Source organism: Armigeres subalbatus, chromosome 1 (genome assembly GCF_024139115.2).
Source record: "Armigeres subalbatus isolate Guangzhou_Male chromosome 1, GZ_Asu_2, whole genome shotgun sequence".
NCBI lineage: Eukaryota > Metazoa > Arthropoda > Insecta > Diptera > Culicidae > Armigeres > Armigeres subalbatus.
Window position 1 is genome coordinate 45,174,254 of NC_085139.1, and position 21,281 is coordinate 45,195,534.

Consider the following 21,281-nt stretch of genomic DNA (forward strand, 5'->3'; position numbering starts at 1 on the left):
CTCTCTGTTTTAGAGTATGGCTCCTTCTGCTTCCTCTCAGCAGCTGATTGCCACCTGATAAAATTGGAACGAATTCAGTATCGTTGTTTACGTATTGCCCTTGGCTGCATGCATTCAACGCATAACATGAGCCTGGAGGTGCTTGCTGGAGTCACTCCTTTAAAGCACCGTTACTGGGAGCTCTCACTTAGAATACTCATCAAATGTGGGACAAGTAACACACTTGTCTTACATAACTTCGATAATATGCTTGAACTAACTTGTCGTTCAAGATTCCTGAGAGTTTATCTCAACTACATATCATCAGATCTTTGTCTTCCGTGTTATAATCCACCTCGAGTTCACTTCACCAACGACAGTTCCTCAATTGTATACGATCTGTCCATGAAACATGCTATTCAAGGAATACCAGATCATCTTCGACAAATATCTATTCCCTCACTTTTTCTGAAAAATATGAACATGTCAATTGCAACAACAGATATTTCACTGATGGTTTCTCGCATCAACGGATCCACTGGCTTCGGTGTTTTCAATGTGACTTCAACCACCTTCCAAAAACTTCAGGAACCGTGTTCGGTTTATGTTGCTGAGCTGGCAGCAATTAACTTCGCTTTGGGGATAATTTCCAATCAGCCCGTAGACCATTATTTCATCTTCTCGGATAGTCTTAGTTCTATCGAGGCACTCCGGTCGATGAAACCTGTTAGGCACGCATCTTACTTTCTTACAAACATAAGAGAGCAGATGCGTGTTTTGGTCGAAAGATCATTCAAGATTACCTTTGTTTGGGTCCCTTCTCACTGCTCAATCTACGGCAATGAGAAGGCAGACTCGCTGGCAAAGGTGGGCGCACAGGAAGGTGAGGTTTATGATAGACAATTCTCGAGCAACGAGTTTTTCCCATTAGTCCGTCAGAGTACTCTTCAAAGTTGGCAAAATAATTGGACACACAACGAACTTGGACGGTGGCTATTTTCTATAGTTCCAAAAGTTTCTGGGCGAGCGTGGTTCAGAGGTGAGGACTTAAGTCGAGGCTTCATTCGCATGATGTCGAGACTTATGTCTAATCACTATTCACTAAACGCACATCTGTACAGAATAAACCTTGTCGATAGCAACTTATGTAGGTGCGGAGCCGGTTATGATGACATCGATCACGTAGTTTGGTCCTGCTCGGAAAATGACGCCTCCAGAGAGCAATTATTGGATACCCTAGTGGCCCGAGGTAAACAACCCTTCAGGGAAGTTCGAGGTGTTTTGGGAGATCGTGATGTGGTCTATATGCAGGCCATTTATAGTTTTCTTTGTGCTTCTGATATCAAAATCTATTTTTTTTCTTCTGTCAAAGTTTTTTTGTGTTTAGTCTCTGCTTTCTGTTCCGTAGAGCACCATAGCTCTGCCATCCGGAAGATGCTCCCAGTCGAACCATTCCTCGAGCACGACGACACGCCACATCGTCCCTGACGCCAAATACCCGGATGAGAAGCTGAAATTCCCTGATCCCAAATCCTTAGCCCTGTCCATCCTTAAACATTGTAAACTAACCTCGAGTCACCACGAGTACGCTGGCTTCTACCCCTCTCTTACTAACTGAAAAATTAAATGATATTGATTGTATATATCACAAAGAACCATGGCTCCGTAAAGTGTTATACACGCCTGAGCCTACCAAATAAACGAACTTGGAAAAAAAAAAAAAAAGATTTCAGCTACGTCCTCACAGTCAATTTAGGATTAGGAGAGCCCGAGCAGCACAAGTCAGACACAATCGGCAACTTGTTTGTGACTAAATCTGGTCAAATACGAGTTGCAGTTACCCAATTAGCACATGCTGCTAGGGAGGGAAGATAAGAAAATTATTATGGCAGATGGACACTCAGATCGAGAAATCATGTGCTTCTCCGTGATCTGCTCGGGAAAGGTTATCTATAGGAAGTCGCCTTGGTAAGCGACTTCATAATTATTTTGTGCGAAACTATGTCCAAGAAAAAAAACTCACACGCACAAAGCAGAACCAAGCATTTCGAAGAACGCGCGATCGTTCTGCATCCAACAGAAAATATGAGCAAACGCACACTCTTCACGTACGGACCGCACAAAACAGAACAAAACACCTGGATCCACGTAGAATTAAACAGCCAGATACGCGTCAGATACGAATCACGTTTATTGGCGAACTAATAGATTTATTTTTTAACCGAACAAAACAGAAATAAACACCATCATGCACGTCCGATACGAAGCAGTGCGCCATACACAAGGCAGGCGGATCTTCAACTGCGACGATTGCAGTGTTGATTCTCGCCATTTTGCTTTTTACTGCACCACGTTTGGCAATCAGCGCTTTAAGCTCCGCCATTTTTCCTCCTTTTGCACTCTTCGGTCGGTGTGGACATAGGAGATTGCAGTTCCGCTTTGACGCCGTTTTCAGTGTCGGGTGTGTAAGTAGAACGCGCTACATGGGATCGACGGATCAGCAGCGGGACTACTATCCGTCAAGATGGGTGAAGCAGCGGGACTACTTCCAAGGGGTTCCAGCTCTTTGAAACCTACCCAACAAAAATGGCGGCACGCACTCACTGTTCTTTGTTTACTTCCGTCCTCTTTTTTTTTTTTTAACTAATTTTATTTGCTAATTATCTAATACATGCATTCATCTCTTAGACTAGGTGTTCCGTGTTTTCTTAACACTATCATCCTTATTTGCTATGTTACTTTTTAGTTATTATTAATACATTTCAATTGCCTCTGGCAGTTAGAATTTTTCCTCTGGTTGAATTGAACCATGTAGGAATTACAATGTTTTCAACTTAAACTAAACTTAACCTATTTTATACTAAGGGTACAAGGAGTTAATCGTTGCAATAGAAGATTGCAACGATTTTTATCTAAAATTGAAATTATTTTGTTGGACATTTGTTGCAATGTCTCAATATTAGAAATTCTATGAAGTTCATTGGTACTATACCACGGAGGCAACTTCAGAATCATTTTCAAAATTTTATTTTGAATCCTCTGGAGTGCCTTCTTTCTGGTATTGCAGCAACTAGTCCATATTGGCACAGCATACAACATGGCAGGTCTAAAATTTGTTTGTAAATCAAAAGTTTGTTCTTAAGACAAAGTTTTGATTTTCTGTTTATAAGTGGATATAGACACCTAATATATTTGTTACATTTGGCTTGAAGGCCTTCAATGTGATTTTTAAAAGTTAATTTTGATCTAGCAGAAGTCCTAAATATTTAGCTTCGCTAGACCAATTAATTGGAACCCCATTCATAGTGACAATATGTCTGCTAGAAGGTTTCAAATAAGAAGCTCTCGGCTTATGTGGGAAAATTATAAGCTGAGTTTTGGAAGCATTCGAGGAAATTTTCCATTTTTGCAAGTAAGTGGAGAAAATATCCAAACTTTTTTGCAATCTACTACAAATGACACGAAGGCTTCGCCCTTTGGCTGAAAGGCCCGTGTCATCTGCAAACAAAGATTTTTGACACCCTGGTGGTAAATCAGGTAAGTCAGAAGTAAAAATGTTATACAATATGGTCCCCAGTATGCTGCCTTGGGGGACACCAGCCCTTACAGGTAATCTATCAGATTTAGTATTCTGATAGTTTACCTGCAGTGAGCGATCTGATAAATAATTTTGGATCAGTTTAATGATGTACAGAGGAAAATTAAAATTCATCAATTTTACAATCAAACCTTCATGCCAAACACTGTCAAATGCTTTCTCTATATCAAGAAGAGCAACTCCAGTCGAATATCCTTCAGATTTGTTGAGCCGAATTAAGTTCGTTACTCTTAATAACTGATGAGTGGTTGAATGCCCATGGCGAAAACCAAATTGCTCATCAGCAATAGAATTGTCATTAATATGAACCATCATTCTATTTAAAATAATCTTTTCAAACAGTTTGCTTATTGAAGAAAGCAAACTGATTGGGCGATAACTAGAAGCCTCAGCTGGATTTTTGTCCGGCTTCAAAATAGGAACAACTTTGGCGTTTTTCCATTTATCTGGGAAGTATGCCAATTGAAAACATTTGTTAAATAAATTAACTAAAAAGGATAAAGAGCTCTCAGGAAGTTTTTTGATAAGTATGTAGAAAATGCCATCATCACCCGGGGCTTTCATATTTTTAAATTTTCTAGTAATAGATCTCACTTCATCCAAATTAGTTCCCAACGAAGGGTCGAAAACATTCTCTTGATTGAGAATGTCTTCGAAGCTCCGTGTAACCTGATCCTCAATTGGACTAGTGAGACCTAGACTAAAATTATGGGCACTCTCGAACTGCTGAGCAAGTTTTTGAGCCTTTTCGCCATTTGTTAATAAAATTTTATTTCCCTCTTTAAGCGCTGGAATTGGCTTTTGAGGTTTCTTAAGAATTTTTGTTAATTTCCAAAAGGGTTTCGAACTGGGATCCAACTTCGAGACATTATTCTCAAAGTTGGTATTTCTCAGAATAGCGAAACGTTTTTTAATTTCATTTTGCAAATCTCGCCAAATAACTTTCAACGCGGGATCGCGAGTTCTTTGGTATTGCCTTCTTCTCACATTTTTAAGACGGATCAGTAGCTGAAGATCGTCGTCAATAATAATGGAGTTGAATTTAACTTCACATTTCGGAATTGCAATGCCTCTGGCTTCGACAATTAAATTTGTCAAAGATACGAGAGCATTATCAATATCACTTTTGGTATCGAGAGGAATATCAACATCAAAATTCCTATCGATATACGTTTATATAAATCCCAATCAGCTCTATGATAATTAAAAGTAGAGCTGATTGGATTATAAATGGCTTCTTGTGAGATTTCAAATGTCACAGGAAGGTGATCAGAGTCAAAGTCAGCATGAGTTACCAATCGGCCACACAGCTGACTTGAATCCGTTAAAACTAAATCAATTGTAGAAGGATTTCAACTGGAAGAAAAACAAGTTGGTCCATTGGGATATTGAATAGTATAATATCCCGCAGAACAATCTTCAAATAAAATTTTACCATTGGTATTGCTTTGAGCATTATTCCATGAACGGTGTTTGGCATTGAAGTCACCAATTACGAAGAATTTTGATTTGTTGCGAGTCAGAATTTGAAGATCAGCTTTCAACAAATTCTTTTGCTGCCCATTGCATTGAAAAGGCAAGTAGGATGCAATGAAGGAAAATTGTCCAAAATTTGTTTCAACAGAAACTCCCAAGGTTTCAAAAATTTTGGTTTCAAACGAAGAAAATAATTTATGTTTGATACGTCTATTAATGACAATGGCGACCCCACCACAGGCGCTGTCAAGACGATCATTTCTGTAGATAAAATAATTTGGATCTCTTTTAATGGAGAGTCCTGGTTTTAAATAAGTTTCTGTAATAATGGCAATATGCACATTATGAACTTTTAGGAAGTTGAATAATTCATCTTCCTTACCCTTTAGAGAGCGGGCATTCCAATTTAGAACTTTCACACAATTATTTGGATCCATTGAAACGGAGTCCGATAACAATTTTTGTGTGTACTTTATACCAACCTGAACAGCTTCAGGAATGGTATTTGCTTTGAACATTGCATCAATCATGTGATGCAATTGTTCAGTTAAAAGTCAAAATCGGAGCAGTCATGCTACCTGAATCGGCAACATGACCGTTATTTTCTGTTGGGACATGGGTAAAACCTTATTTTGAGAAGAGAAATTTTGTCTACCAGCAGCGATGTTTGCATACGTAGGTACATTGGAAAAATTGGAATTTACTGAAGTGCTTGCTACCCGTTGACGAGCGGCAAAATTTGTTTGTGAATTGTGGTGGGTATGAATTGCTCGACCGGTAACCGGTTTCGGAATTTGAGCGTTTGAAAAATTTCTACCCGTCGAATCTGTGATCCGATTGGAATTTCCCGTCATCAATTTTGCACGGGAATTCAAAACTTTTTTGCGTGAAGGGCATTCCCAGAAATTGCGTCCTCTTCGCACTCACGGTGCCACACACATTATTTTTCCACTACTGAACTGTTCATTCTTCATGCGATCGCACTCTGGATCTCATCCGGTTCCGTAGGACCAAAATGTTCCGGCCTTAACTTGCCCGGTTTTAAAATAAATATGGACTGTATTCTTTCTGCAACAATAATCGTGTTTTCATTTAAACACTAGCTTTACGTACCCGGCCTTGCTCGGAATTTCGAGCTTGTTTCGCAATTTTTTTTTTTCACAATCGGAAAATGAATAAACCAATTGGTCAACAGGATAATTGTGTTGTCTTATTGATACTTCTTCATTTGATTGAAAGAAGGCAGATTTCATTTGAAAACATTGACTGATTTTGAAGAAGGGAGCAAACCAATAATCGTCTTATTCCGGGCAAACGTCTATTTCTAAAGAAGGAAAAACATCCACCGATGCCTTATTCCAGGGAAACGTATATTTTTAAAGAAGGCATCACATCCACCATCCAGAAGGAAATACATTACTCATTGCTTTTCACTGGGCTAACCATGATTTCGATAAAGGGCTGAATTGATCGATAACTAAACAATACTCCTCCCCCCACACCCTCCCTCTTTTTCATAGGCATCCCTAACCCCCCTTCGTCTCTTTAAGATAAAGAATGTGTGTTCTAAATTTGGTTACAATCGGTCAATGGGTTCAGAAGTTATGCTGGAGCATACACACAAACATACATACAAAAATTGAGTTTTATATATAAAGATAGCTAATTTAGCTATATGTATCTGGCTTTGCTCGGGATTGAAAATTATAACGGGTGGCCACTTAATGACGGGAGTGAAAAGAGTGGCTCGAGAAGAAAACTACAAAGAAGTATAGTTCAAACTGATAAACGTTTTATAAAAAGTTGGCCTTAGTCTTTAAACTTAGATTAATAAATAATAGCATATGGTCCGTGGTCCACAATGCGGCGTAATTTAATCTTGCAGGTAATTCTGAATTCCCGTTTTTTTGTGACCACCCGTTACAATTAAAATGTCCAATACTGTAGCACGAAACCCACAGAGGTAGATATACCGCTCTTAGAATTGTACCTTTGTATCAATATATTTTTAGATGTTTGTTTGGTCCTTCTACCTTTTCAATAAACATCTTTCAAAAATAGAGAATATGTGTACTGAATCTGGTTCTGGGGATTACACTGAATTGCTCGTTTTTTAAAGACAACCCCTTCCCCATAACTTCCCCCTTTACCCAATGACCCTCCTACCTCCTTTGTTATCTTCTCCTTAGGATAGAAAATGTGTGTACCAAATTTGAAATCGGTGTTTTTGGGTTAGGAGTTAAACTGAATTACTCGTTTTCTCAAGACAACCCTTCCCCTTTACCCTCCCCTTTTCCCAATGATCATCCCACCCCTTTGTTGTTTTCTCCTTAGGATAAAGAATGTGTGTACTAAATTTGGACAAAATCGGTCCAGGGGTTCAGCAGATACACTGAATTGCCCGTTTTCTGAACAATACCTCTCCCTCCAGACCCCTCCTCCCTTTACCAAATTACCCTTCCATATGATCGACTACTCTTAGTGAATTAGTGAATATGTGTATAAAATTAGGTTAAAATGGGTACTGGGGGTTGGGAGTTACACTGAATTGCTCATTTTATAAAGACAACCCCTCCCCCTCCCTCTTTTCACAATGACCGCCCTCCCCGCTTTGTTATATTTTCTTTGGGGTAGAGAATGTGTGTACCAAATTTGGTTGAAATCGGTCCAGGGGTTCAGAATTTATTCTGGATTACCCGTTTTCTGAACAATACTTTTCCTCCAGACCCCTCCCTCCAGACCCTTCCCTCCAGACCCCTCCCCCTTTCCCAAATTACACTTTCATATGGTTGTCTCTTAGTGAATATATGTACAAAATTTGCAATGATATGGAAATGCTAATATCATCTTCCAAACCTGGACGTACATGTTCATGATAGAATTAGAGGCGAAAGTATAGAATTGATAGTTCCGTTAGGATACGGCAGGCATGAAGAATGTTTTTATAGAAGTCGATTTGAAAGCGAGCGGAGGGCAATATTTGTGATGGCACATATACACATATACATTTGCTAGAACTCCACTATAGCAGAACGTTTCTCCTGAGCTTACGATTTGGTATGTATGAGTTTTACAAAAAAACGTCTTTTTTATTGGTTTTCGAGACTATGACGAACAGACGAAAATACCTGCCGTGTCCCTATAGCTCGATGTGTTTCATGAAAAATGGTGGAAATAGCTTTTACTATAACAAATTATGTTATTGAAAAGATTATGATTATTCAAAATGTAGGCAATTAACTTTGTCAACTGATTCAACATTGAATGTAGGTTCAAGTTATACTGAAGGTGGTATCTTCGTTTTTTTTCGCAATTCCTATTTACCAAAAATGTAGGCATTTTTTTTCGGTAAAGATGAACATAACACATTATGTTATAGGGGAAACCGCCAAATGTTGAACGGCTAATTTTGTCGCCTACACGGAAGAAATAAACTACCCAAAAGTGAGTTTAATTCACCCAACCTCGAACATCCGTACGGGAAGCCAAAATTGAGTAAGTAGGGTCGAAGTAGTTTGCCTTTACTCCCATGTTAAAAAAGTGACCAACGGAAAATTTATTTACCCAAATGTAAGTTTAATTCACTCAATTTCGACCTCAGGTAATAAAACTCAAAATTGGTTTCCCGTATTGAACTGGCGTCGTTGGATTGTTTGGCTCTTTTGTTTTTGACAACAAAAGAAAGAGTGGATGAAAGAGAAGAGAAAAAATAACTCAAAAGTAAGTTTAAAAATACTCAATTTTGGGTACTTTTTTTCTTCCGTGTATTGTTGAACTCCCATAAGAAATGCACGTGCGTTCAACAATAGGTGAATAAATTAGCCGTTCAACATTTGGCGAATTACCCTAATCATGTTTTACGATCATGAAATTTTCATTCCTACATCTGCCACACTACATTCATACTCATGCAATTGCGGGCATAGAAAAGCTTTCAAATAATAACGGAGAAAATGGTAATAGAATACTAAGTTAAAAAGCAGGCAAGTTGAAATGTAGAGCCATTGAAGAAGAAGTAAGTTACATCACAGTTGCTGTTAATCGTTGTGGAACAAGTGGTGCTGCTTAATTTGGAGGGTCAAGAACATCTGCATCAGAGCAATTTGAATCATCTGAACAAGCTTGGATGATTACCGATATGAAGTAGAGGGTCTTGTTTCCCGGACTATGAAAAATCCCGGGATCCGGGATTAAATTTTTCGTTATACCGTGATATCCCGGGATAGAAATAAAAATACTTGCAATTTCAATTTCACATATTTGTTACATTTTTAAGAATGGTAAAATATGTATGAGTTCAATTTTCTAACGAATCGCCACTTGTCTACTCGCTGGCAATACGGTTTAAGAAATGTTTAGACGTTGATGCTTGAATCCGACAAAAAAAAATCTTCTTAGTGCAGTTATTTCAGAATTATAGTTAGTCAAGTTTTACGCGCTGTTTATTTTTCATAATTTTTTTCTGTGTAGTTTTCAGAACATCCTGAACGAGTTGAAGTTGTTGCCTAAACCGTTTTTCATCCTTTCTCTGGAACATTGAGTTCTCCACTGGCGAGCGACGGAAAATTCGAGCAATGTTTCGGATCCGTTTAAATGTTTCTCCAAAATCGGTTTTATATAATCGTGAATTAAATTCAGCAATTGGTTAAGAAAATCAATATAATATAAGTTCAGATATTACCAAATGAGAACGAATTGAATTCGTCATCTGATTCTTCACTACCATTGATGTCGTTGAAACAATCGTCGTCAGCATTATCTGAAAATTTTGATTCCGACATGATCGTCTTGGACTTGGGCGCTTCGATTATTGTGAAATCTGGAAAGATGATTCTTTATTTTCATCAGCTCCAAAAACAAGTTCGCTCCAAAAACAAAGTCAGAAGGCTAGGAGACCTATAGAATTGAGAAGATATCTGTGATTGCTTGTTTGTGTATGTTTGTATGCATGGGTGTGCATAAGACATGCGGGCAAAATAAAAGTCGATGGACTAACAAACTAGAATAGGTGCAATTATGCAGAACATACATACATTAATTTTTCTTAAATGTTTTTGTTATCATGTATTTTTTTATTTCGAGAAATCCCGGGATTTACATAAAAAATCCTGGGATCCGGGATGCATTACATCCCGGGATATCCCGGGATTTTTGTCCCGGGATTTCCCGAACAAGACCCTCTAATATGAAGTTCTTCATAAGCGGTAAATTTAACTCATATTGAATTTGGAATATTTTCTACATTCTAAATTACAGCATCCGTACTCCGTAGCCAATCTTGCAAAAACAATGATGATCCCTAGATACAAAACAAACTAGCAAACTACAGGTATATTGAGTAGGTGATAATTTTGAATGAAGATGGCCAGAAACCTGTTGTTTGTATTCACGATTCTAATGATTTATTGATCGCAGTATTCGACAACCAAGAGCATGAACATCTAAACATGCAATTACACACGCAAGAGCATCCATTGTTTTGTGTGTCGAACGCCAATTCACTATTTTTTTTAACGAAGGAGAACAACAGAGATCCTACGATGATTCAAATGGATGGTTCAACTCATCGATGAGTTTTTAGATGCTGATTTGGATGCGTTTCAAATGAGTAATGAGTTTTTCCCAAGACATATGTATTTATTCTTATATCCTGCGGAACAGTTTTCAAAATCCCTATCTATCGTTTCCCCTGGGAGGCCAATTTTTACCTAAAAACACTCATGGGGACATTCCGGTATCGTAATAACTTAGTATTTAACTTATATGAACATGCAATCATGCAAACATGCAACTAACTTTAACGCCTTTAAAGCGATAATCCGTTTCCTACTTTATGACCAAATAATCTCCTAATTTTACCAATCAAACAACAAACCCCAGTAACGTGACGATTTTAGAAGTCTAGATCTACAAATGCAGCACATCCCAAGTAACATTTTAAGTTTTATTACGCTCTAGAAGACCAAAATTTACTCTACAAGAGTGTTATAAAACCAATATAAAACGAAAATGTTACTAGGGATGAGCATCACGAATGCAAATTTCCCAGTAATTTAAAATAAAAGTATCCCTGTCATTGAAAATAAATCAACGAGTATGAAGCGTTTCATTATAGATAGTCGAGGCTGCTTACTGGATTCTGCTCTGTACTTTCATTCCTGTATTAGCATGTTATTAGTTTGATTTGGTATTCGGTAACGATTGTTAGTGGATTGCGCGTCTATTTCATTATATCCTATATTCGATGAAACAATGTTACATAATTTTTGGTCGGGTGCTACGGAGTAACGCACATAATGTCACCTGTGTTGTGATTTTCAGTGGTAATGTTGTCCTTGTAACAGTACGGGACCGCTTGAGGCGATGTTTTCATCCATTTACCTGTTTAAATACAAATATTCGCATTCAACGTGAAGCGTTATAAATGCTTCTCAAGTTAAGCTGTGAGTAATCAATTATCAAGAGAAAGTTTAGATACTAACTAAACGCATCGCTCGTGTATTTGAAAAATGTTAGATGAAGAGCAGCCCGATACTGCAACTGATACTTGTATTCTTCCAACCTTGTCATTAGTCACGCTCAATTAGTAGAAGTCTTCAATGCAATGCATGCACAATGCGAAAAATTTGATCACGGAACAAATATTAGAAGACATTTTCACGAAATAATTCATTTAATAATTATTCGTCGCAAGTACATAATTCATGCACATCATCCATCTAGGGTTAACTTATCCAAAGTTTTTTTGGGACACCCCACTAATAAGCCCTATCCGTATATTTCCGGTGCACCGAAGACTCGAGCCTGAAGCAGCACACCCGCCGTGGCGCCATCTGCATAGTGATAAACAACGAAAATGTGGTCCACGCCACCGACACGGACACGGACTGCGACGAGCACGATGATGCCGCGGGCCACGGAGCTGACCCGCAGCTATCGTCTCCGTGCGGCTGTGCAACGCACGACGATGGGTCCGGTGCGGCCAGCTGTCGGCACAGCAAGTTCCGCAAGATCAAGTGCCTCTGGAACCATTTTAGGCGCCACGGTCTGCTGAGGCGCGGTCCTCCGGCGAGACGCCGCAACGAACCGTGTGACGGTGGTGTTGCGCGGGGCAGGCGGCCCTCCATGGCTCGGCTCACGGTCCCGACCGGCATCGGTGGCCGCTTCGGCAGTCGCTGTAGCAGTTTTGGTGGTGGGGAAGGTTAGTTTCTTGTCCGTTTTTTGCTATGCTAGGCGCTTTGAATGCTTGCTGCTGAAGTTATGGCTTTTCTCGCCATTTGGATGAGTTGCTTCTGCCTAGTTTGTTAGCTGCTTATGTGGTTTGCTTTGCTGCAAGTTGGCCCCAAAAAGGAACAAACAAAAACATAATTCGGACGAATGCCGTATTTACAACTGCATACTTAGTGAGCTTAGTTCTAATTTATGCTTCAAATAGTGAATTTACCATTTGAAATGTATCTATCTGAATTAGTATCGAGGAATCTAGAAACAAGCAAAGTTTCATCAACTATTCTTATTAGAAACATAAAAACTTCGTCATGGAATGCCATAGTTAAATTTTGCATGAGGTTTTAGTTCATCGTTAATTTTTCACTCAATAGTTACCAGATGTTTAGGAAATAAGAATTTTTTAAATGAAATCAATTTCGTATTTCAAAACTTCAAGACTAAAAATATCACATCGTATAATGACCGAATGATTAACGTTTTATCTATCATCAGTGTTGATCGACCAATAATTAAATTTAAGTTCCGATCTTAAATCCTGTAAGCTTTCAGAAATTTAATCGTCAATTAAGCAGAACACTGAAATAACAATATGATATGCATGGAACGCATGGATCGACGAAAAGTTGATGATAATTAAATGACTTCAGTTCATAGGTGACTTTTTAATCGTTGTTAACGCTGATGATGGTGATGGGGATTACGTGAAATTAATTTACGATGCGGTTTGGATTTCTTTGTTACAGGCACGGCAATGATTGACAACGCACAGGCATCATTTGCCACCGATTTTACACCTTTGTGGTTCAGGTCAACTGGCGTTGAGTGTATGGTGTCTGTTGTGGCCTTAATTGAATTGATTTTTCTTTATAATCGTTCCATTACCACCGGATTATATCGTGAAATGACAACCGAGAACGAACAAAAAAGAAAACGCTTTTTGCTCGGAATTCTCTCTGTGTCGCAGATCCGCCCATTAAATAAACTTGACCCGAGATTCAATTGCAGAGCAAAAAGCTACCCAACGGAGGAAAGTTTCTGCTCCATAAAGATCCCGAGATGTTGCTGTTACTTAAATGGAATTAGCGCACTTTCCCATCCGAGAGAGTTTTCATGCGGATTGCACTTCTTCCCATGTGGAAAAACTAATTTCTGCTCGATAACAGTTAACGAGATCGGACGTTCGATCCGTGCTTCTACTCTCCACACTTGCTGGGTGCGGAGAGGCCATGTGAGCGTTATGAAGGGAAAAATGGTGAGGGCTTACCCCCCAAAGCCAGCTCAGATGTAATTTTTCCATCAGTATTTAGGAAACTTTGCTCGGTGAACGGAAAATTTAAAGAACGAAGTTTACAACTAATGGACCTTAGAGACCCATTAGTAGGATATCAAATGGCAAAGTCTGATTAGATTGCACGTTTTGCTTGGCGAATACTTTTCTCCCTCCATTTTATAATGCAATAATTTGAGGATGGGGCATTGGTTCAGAAATATGCTGATGTAGAGAAATAATGAGCACAAATTATTTTTATTTCATATAACGTGAAGGCAATGTATAGACTTGCGATAGAATTTCAAATGCCGGTGAAGCTACGGGAATCATTAAGGTTATAGGCTGCAGATATCAAATGAATCTTGTTTGGCCAAGGAAACCACTTAAACGCATAATTATTGCTCAAGATCAAAATTCAGACATACTTATTTGCTTTACCGCATATTCGCGAAGCACTCTACAAATTTCGGTTAAACTAAGAGCAGTTTGCTCAATGTTAATAAAGAGACACTAACTATGATGACAAATACCATCCATTTCGTATAGCGATGTAGCCCTACGTCACCTTTGCGTACTGCACCTTCGAGTTTTTAGTGAAGATTGTTGTTTAATGCGATCATAGCTAGAACTAGAATACCGAGGCTTGGATTTAAAAATTTTAGTCAAATTCCAGAATGGCTTAGCACAGCCTGAAGAACAATTTGTGTGACATGACAGCAAGGTAAACGTTGAACAACGTAAAGCCATCGCTGCGATTGATCTTTCTGTCATCGCCAGTTGATTGTGTATTGTAGAAAACTCTTCTCGGATCAGCTTTCTATTGTATAAAATGGTGGTCCTAAAATATCCTTTTTGTTTTGAACAATGAGCATTTTTAACCATAAGGGGCTGTTTAACAATTCCGTAACGCTATAAGAGGAGGCAGAGGGTCAGTCGAAATGTCACGGTACATACAAATAACATAAATCATCAGTACAAGAAGTGTTAGGAGAAGAAGAGAGGTGGGTTTAAAATTGCCTAATATCGTATTTTGCAAATCCTGACCATAATACCTGGGGTGGCATTGTGTATCTCGATTCGACCAAAATTCTATCGAGTCAAATGTGTTGTGCCAGTAAGGCTTTCGTTTCGATCTCGAAAACGATTTATCCTTTAGGTATACTCGAGGTGGAACAAGAATATCGAGATGTGCCTTTGGATGCTAGCCAACCGCAATCAAAAGGACATCATCAGCATAGACTTGAATGATTTTTTTCGGGGAGGTTGACAAAAACTTTCTCCATGGCCACCAAGGAGAGGGTGACAGCAATAACCGAACCCTGGGGACCTCCGCCTCCGCCAATTTTGGATGTGTGTGATCCGATTTTTTTTTCCGAAATTTGGCGATTCTTTTACCGAAATTTCATCATAATTTTACCGAAACTCGGCAAAGTTGACTTCATACCGAGATCTCGGTAAAATTTACCGAGATTCGTCGAAATTATTGTCGAGATCCCGGCTGTTGGATTCTCGGCAATCGTAAAATTTTGAATTTTAAGTGTGCGAGTTGCACTCGAAAGCTTAGCTTAGCTTAGCTTAGACTGACTGTACATATCAATGGTTGCTACTCCGTGATTGATCAGAACTGGTGCAAATTGCACTACGATCCAAGTGAATAGTGGTTGGGGTTTACCATCTATTCTCGAAGTGCACGTTTCAGCAGCTCTCAAATGTTGATCAATAACGGCGCCGGCCAAGTCCTTACAGTCAGTTGGGGAAGGGAGGGAATGTTAGGTGAGGTTATTGTTGCTACTAGAGACCGAGAATACCTCTGCATCTCCACAATTACCACGGGAAGGAAGTTGTGTTAGTTGGGTGGGGTAATCAGTAACATAGATCGGGATTCACTATGGAAAGTGATGTGACTATGCAACTTCTATACTACAGTATTAGCATTTTCTTGATTTGTTCAATTGTTTATCCTTCGCGAGAATAAACAATCAATCGCTCAAAATGAGCGATTGTTTATTTGAATTTCGGATGAGGCGCCCGCGGCATCATTTCTTCAACGCAAGAAAAGTAAAAAAGAAACGGGATTTAAATTGAAAATAAAGTAATAATCACGGCTGTTCAACCAAATTGATAGTAATTGGAAAGCTAATTATGTTATCTCTATTTGACGTTAAATAAGAATGTTCAGCCAGACATATTTTGTTAATTTACGTTTATTTTACATGTCGTTTATTTTGAATTACTTTCGCGCGTGTGTTTGTCGCTTGCCGTGACCAGTATACCGTAATCAGGATCTCACTGGTATTAATCCTGATGGGCTTGTGCGCTTTGAGCGGCACACGGTCGCTTTTCAGTCAATATAAAGTCGTACATGGTGCAATACAAGATGCTAAATTGGAGACGATATAGATACACGATATGCATACATGTTGTATGGAGAAGCACCTACATCGCCTCCACTTCAACAGCCTACACGACACCATATACTTCCATGTGTTGACTGGGTTTGATAGGGTCTGCCTATAGACACATGCAGCTTTTTGCAGAGGTTCAACAGAGCCCACTGTCAAACCCCACCACATCCTAGACAGGCCCCTAACTCGCAGTGGCCATGGGGAGGGGTCGTCATGCCCTTGGACATAGTCCCTGCTGCCCCTTTTAAGTGTGCGAGTTGCACTCGAAAGGAGCAAAAAGTTCTTAGTGACTTGAAGGAGGTTCCCGTAGGTCCCCTAAAGTTTCTGTTTCTCCAGTATTCATGAAGTCCATGTTCTATTGTGGTCCTTGGATATACTGCCCATAAATTCATAACAGTCCCATGTTTGCTTGATTTCCTATCTACATGGGACTGTTACACATTTATGGGTAGTATATCAAGGGAGACAAGTTCTACGTGGTTCTCCGTGCTCCTATCGTCATTCAGAATCTGGCCCAGGGACGCAAAATACGTACTGGTGCATACTGCCTGTTATCGAAACCGCTGATTGTTTAAAAAAAAACTCTAAAAAAGCCGTCTGCTGACCATTCGCTCCATAACCTTCGCAGTGACGTTCGTGAGGGCGATCGGTTGATACCTCCCGGCATCGCTATGAGAGCAGCGACTTTTCGGCAGTTGGCAGACGCGACTTCCGCTAGTTGGCACACGCTTCAGCATAGGATATCCGATTTCGTCCGGTTCCGCAGAATTACCCTTGCCTTTAAGCAAGGCGAATTCCAGTTTATTCAGGGAAAAACGGAGGCATGATAACTATGTTTTTTTGCGAAAGGGATCTGGATGCTTCCCGTATGAAGATCGAGTTTGGAAATGGTTCGATGTAGATGCCATCCAGGAAGGTGACCCAGGGTTTATCCTTCGCCTCACGGATAATTTGGCGGCAGTCATTCAGAGTGGCCTGGTACGCCGAGAGAAGGTTAGCCAGTTCGGAGCTTTCTGGCGCTAGGTGCCCCTTTTCCCCTTTTCAGAGCGCGGGAGCGCCTAGCGCCTACAGTTGACCGCTTTCCTTGTGGTTTCACTCCATCTATGGAGGGCTTTTCATCCCGGGTTTGGGCTGGTTTTCGGAATAGTACTATTAGCTGCCCGGATTATAACATCCAACGGCTCAAGGTGGAAGGTGGCTTCTCGTCTATAGTCCGCGTTCGATTTTGTTTTGGAAGTCACCCCAGGCGGCTTGCTCGTAGAGCCAGCACAGTTTGTGGACCACATTCGTGACTGTCAAGCTGCTGACTGGTATACATTGGATACGAGTTCGTAAACCCATTGATATTTCGCACTGAGGGCCCGGCCCTGCATCAATAGTTAGACGCTTCAAAATCTCGTCCACTTGCTTAATTAAAGATCAATGTCTTGAAGAAATTGCCAAAATCATGTCTGAACAATTATTTTCCGGCAGGATAATTCAGAAAAGCAAACAAATCAGCGTTTTCTTATCATTTCTTGGATCTATTCTTTGAGAGCATCGCAACGGCGACAATTTCTGTGGCTTTACTTTACAATTGCTACGTGGAGTAGATCCACAGCAGCTTGAACAAGTTTGAGGGCTTGAATTATTTCACCTACCGAAAACAAAAGTCATAACCACAGAAGATAAGTTTGGATTGCAGCTTCAAATCAATCAAAGTTTTTTGAACGGCCCCCTAAAACTCGTATAACCATTCTAGCATGGATAACATGCTATTCTGGCGTGGCTTGGTGTCAGCCACCAATGCAAGCTCTTTTCCAAATTCAGAACGGACATATTTCTTCCCCCGCAAGAATATCCACAAGGCCACATGGAAATCACCTAATCAAGTAACGGAAAACCAAATCGACCACGTTCTAATCGACGGTAATTTCTTCTCCGACATCACGAACGTCCGCACTTACCGCAGTGCGAATATTAAATCCGACCACTACCTCGTTGCAGTATGTCTGCGCTCAAAACTCTCGCGGTGATCAACACGCGTCGGAGTCGTCCGCCGCGGTTAAACATTGGGCGACAACAAGACGGTAGACTAGCCCAAGACTACGCGCAGCAGCTGGAAGTGGCACTCCCAACGGAAGAGCAGCTAGGCGCAGCATCTCTTGAAGATGGCTGGAGAGATATTCGATCCGCCATTGGAAGCACCGCAACCGCTGCACTAGGCACGGTGGCTCCGGATCAGAGAAACGACTGGTATGACGGCGAATGTGAGCAGTTAGTTGAGGAGAAGAATGCAGCATGGGCGAGATTGCTGCAACACCGCACGAGGGCTAACGAGGCAGGATATAAACGGGCGCGGAACAGACAAAACTCGATTTTCCGGAGGAAAAAGCGCCAGCAGGAAGATCGAGACCGTGAAGAGACGGAGGAACTGTACCGCGCTAATAACGCCCGAAAGTTCTATGACAAGTTGAACCGTTCACGTAAGGGCAACGTGCCACAGCCCGATATGTGTAAGGACATTAACGAGAACCTTCTTACAAACGAGCGTGAGGTGATCCAAAGGTGGCGGCAGCACTACGAAGAGCACCTGAATGGCGATGTGGCAGACAACGGTGGCGGTATGGTAATGAACCTAGGAGCACGCGCGCAGGACATGCGACTTCCGGCTCCGAATCTCCAGGAAATCCAGGAGGAGAACGGCCGGCTGAAAATCAACAAAGCCCCTGGAGTTGACCAACTACCAGGAGAGCTGTTTAAACACGGTGGTGAAGCACTGGCTAGAGCGCTGCACTGGGTGATTACCAAGGTTTGGAAGGATGGGGTTCTGCCGCAGGAGTGGATGGAAGGTGTCGTGTGTCCCATCTACAAAAAGGGCGATAAGTTGGATTGTAGCAGCTACCGCGCAATCACATTGCTGAACGCCGCCTACAAGGTACTCTCCCAAATTTTATGCCGCCGACTAACACCAATTGCAAGAGAGTTCGTGGGGCAGTACCAGGCGGGATTTATGGGTGAACGCTCTACCATAGACCAGGTGTTCGCCATACGTCAGGTATTGCAGAAATGCCGCGAATACAACGTGCCCACACATCATCTATTTATCGACTTCAAAGCCGCATATGATACAATCGATCGGGACCAGCTATGGCAGCTAATGCACGAAAACGGATTTCCGGATAAACTGATACGGTTGATCAAGGCGACGATGGATCGGGTGATGTGCGTAGTTCGAGTTTCAGGAGCATTCTCGAGTCCCTTCGAAACGCGTAGAGGGTTACGGCATTACGGCAAGGTGGTGGTCTCTCGTGTCTGCTATTCAACATCGCTTTGGAGGGAGTAATACGAAGGGCAGGGATTGACACGAGACAAGGTGATGGACTTTCGTGCCTGTTGTTCAACATTGCGCTAGAAGGTGTCATGCGGAGAGCCGGGTGTAACAGCCGGGGTACGATTTTCAACAGATCCAGTCAATTTATTTGCTTCGCGGATGACATGGACATTGTCGGCCGAACATTTGCAAAGGTGGCAGAACTGTACACCCGCCTGAAACGTGAAGTAACAAAAGTTGGACTGGTGGTGAATGCGTCAAAGACAAAGTACATGCTTGTGGGCGGAACCGAGCGCGACAGGGCCCGCCTGGGAAGCAGTGTTACGATAGACGGGGATACCTTCGAGTTGGTCGAGGAATTCGTCTACCTCGGATCCTTGCTAACGGCTGACAACAACGTTAGTCGTGAAATACGAAGGCGCATCATCTGTGGAAGTCGGGCCTACTACGGGCTCCAGAAGAAACTGCGGTCGAAAAAGATTCGCCACCGCACCAAATGTGTCATGTACAAGACGTTAATAAGACCGGTAGTCCTCTACGGACACGAAACAAGGACAATGCTCGAGGAGGACTTGCAAGCACTCAGAGTATTCGAGAGACGGGTGCTTAGGACCATCTTTGGCGTCGTGCAAGAAGACGGTGTGTGGCGGCGAAGAATGAACCACGAGCTCGCTCAGATCTACGGCGAACCCAGTATCCAGAAGGTAGCTAAAGCCGGAAGGGTACGATGGGCAGGACATGTTGCAAGAATGCCGGACAGCAACCCTGCAAAGATGGTGTTCGCTTCCGATCCGGCAGGTACGAGACGGCGTGGAGCGCAGCGAGCGAGATGGGCAGACCAGGTGCAGAACGACTTGGCGAGCGTGGGGCGTATCCGAGGATGGAGAGATGCGGCCTCGAACCGTGCATTGTGGCGTCAAATTGTTGATTCAGTGTTATCTGTTTAGATGTTAACTAAATAAATGAAAAATGAATAAATGAAAATGGATTGACACGAGTGGTACGATTTTCACGAAGTCCGTCCAGTTATTTGGTTTCGCCGACGATATTGATATCATGGCACGTAACTTTGAGCGGATGGAGGAAGCCTACATCAAACTGAAAAGCGAAGATAAACGGATTGGACTAGTCATCAACCCGTCCAAGACGAAGTACATGATAGGAAGAGGCTCAAGAGAGGTCAATGTAAGCCACCCACCACGAGTTTCTATCGGTGGTGACGAAATCGAGGTGGTTGAAGAATTCGTGTACTTGGGCTCACTGGTGACCGCCGATAACGACACCAGCAGAGAAATTCGGAGGCGCATAGTGGCTGGAAATCGTACGTACTTTGGACTCCGTAAGAATAGAGTTCGCCGCCGTACCAAACTGACTATCTACAAAACGCTTATAAGACCGGTAGTTCTCTACGGACACGAGACCTGGACGATGCTCGTGGAGGACTAACGCGCACTGGGAGTTTTTGAAAGGAAAGTGCTGCGTACCATCTATGGTGGGGTGCAGATGGCGGATGGTACGTGGAGGAGGCGAATGAACCACGAGTTGCATCAGCTGTTGGGAAAACCATCCATCGTTCACACCGCGAAAATCGGAAGACTGCGGTGTGCCGGGCACGTAGCCAGAATGTCGGATAGTAATCCGGTGAAAATGGTGGAGGACGATTTGCGGACCCTACGCAGACTGCGTGGTTGGCGAAGTGCAGCCATGGACCGAGCTGAATGAAGAAGACTTTTATGTGCAGCACAGGCCATTCCGGCCTTAGTCCGATAATAAAAAAAAAATTTGCAGCAAACAAATTTTCACATGTGATCACCGGAAGAGAACATGCGCGGATGTTTGTGGCACGGTGAAACTTTAGCTTAACTGAAAGCTTTTCGAGATTTTTTATACCAACAGCAAAATTAGAAATACCAAAAATTCCGGTATTTTCCGTCTCTAAAACCGGTAGTTACGGTACTCAAAGTTGACGCTAATACCGGTATTACCGGTAAGTACACGGTTGGTATTCTT

At 41.6% G+C, this 21,281-nt stretch overlaps 1 protein-coding gene across 1 annotated transcript in view; it reads left to right on the forward strand.

The window, feature by feature from the left end:
- LOC134225098 (putative uncharacterized protein DDB_G0277255) overlaps positions 1–21,281 on the forward strand; it is a 506,490-nt gene that overhangs the window by 424,094 nt on the left and 61,115 nt on the right. The window contains exon 9 of the mRNA XM_062704885.1: positions 11,850–12,254. Coding sequence (XP_062560869.1) covers positions 11,850–12,254 — 405 coding nt within the window. The remainder of the gene's footprint in view (positions 1–11,849; positions 12,255–21,281) is intronic.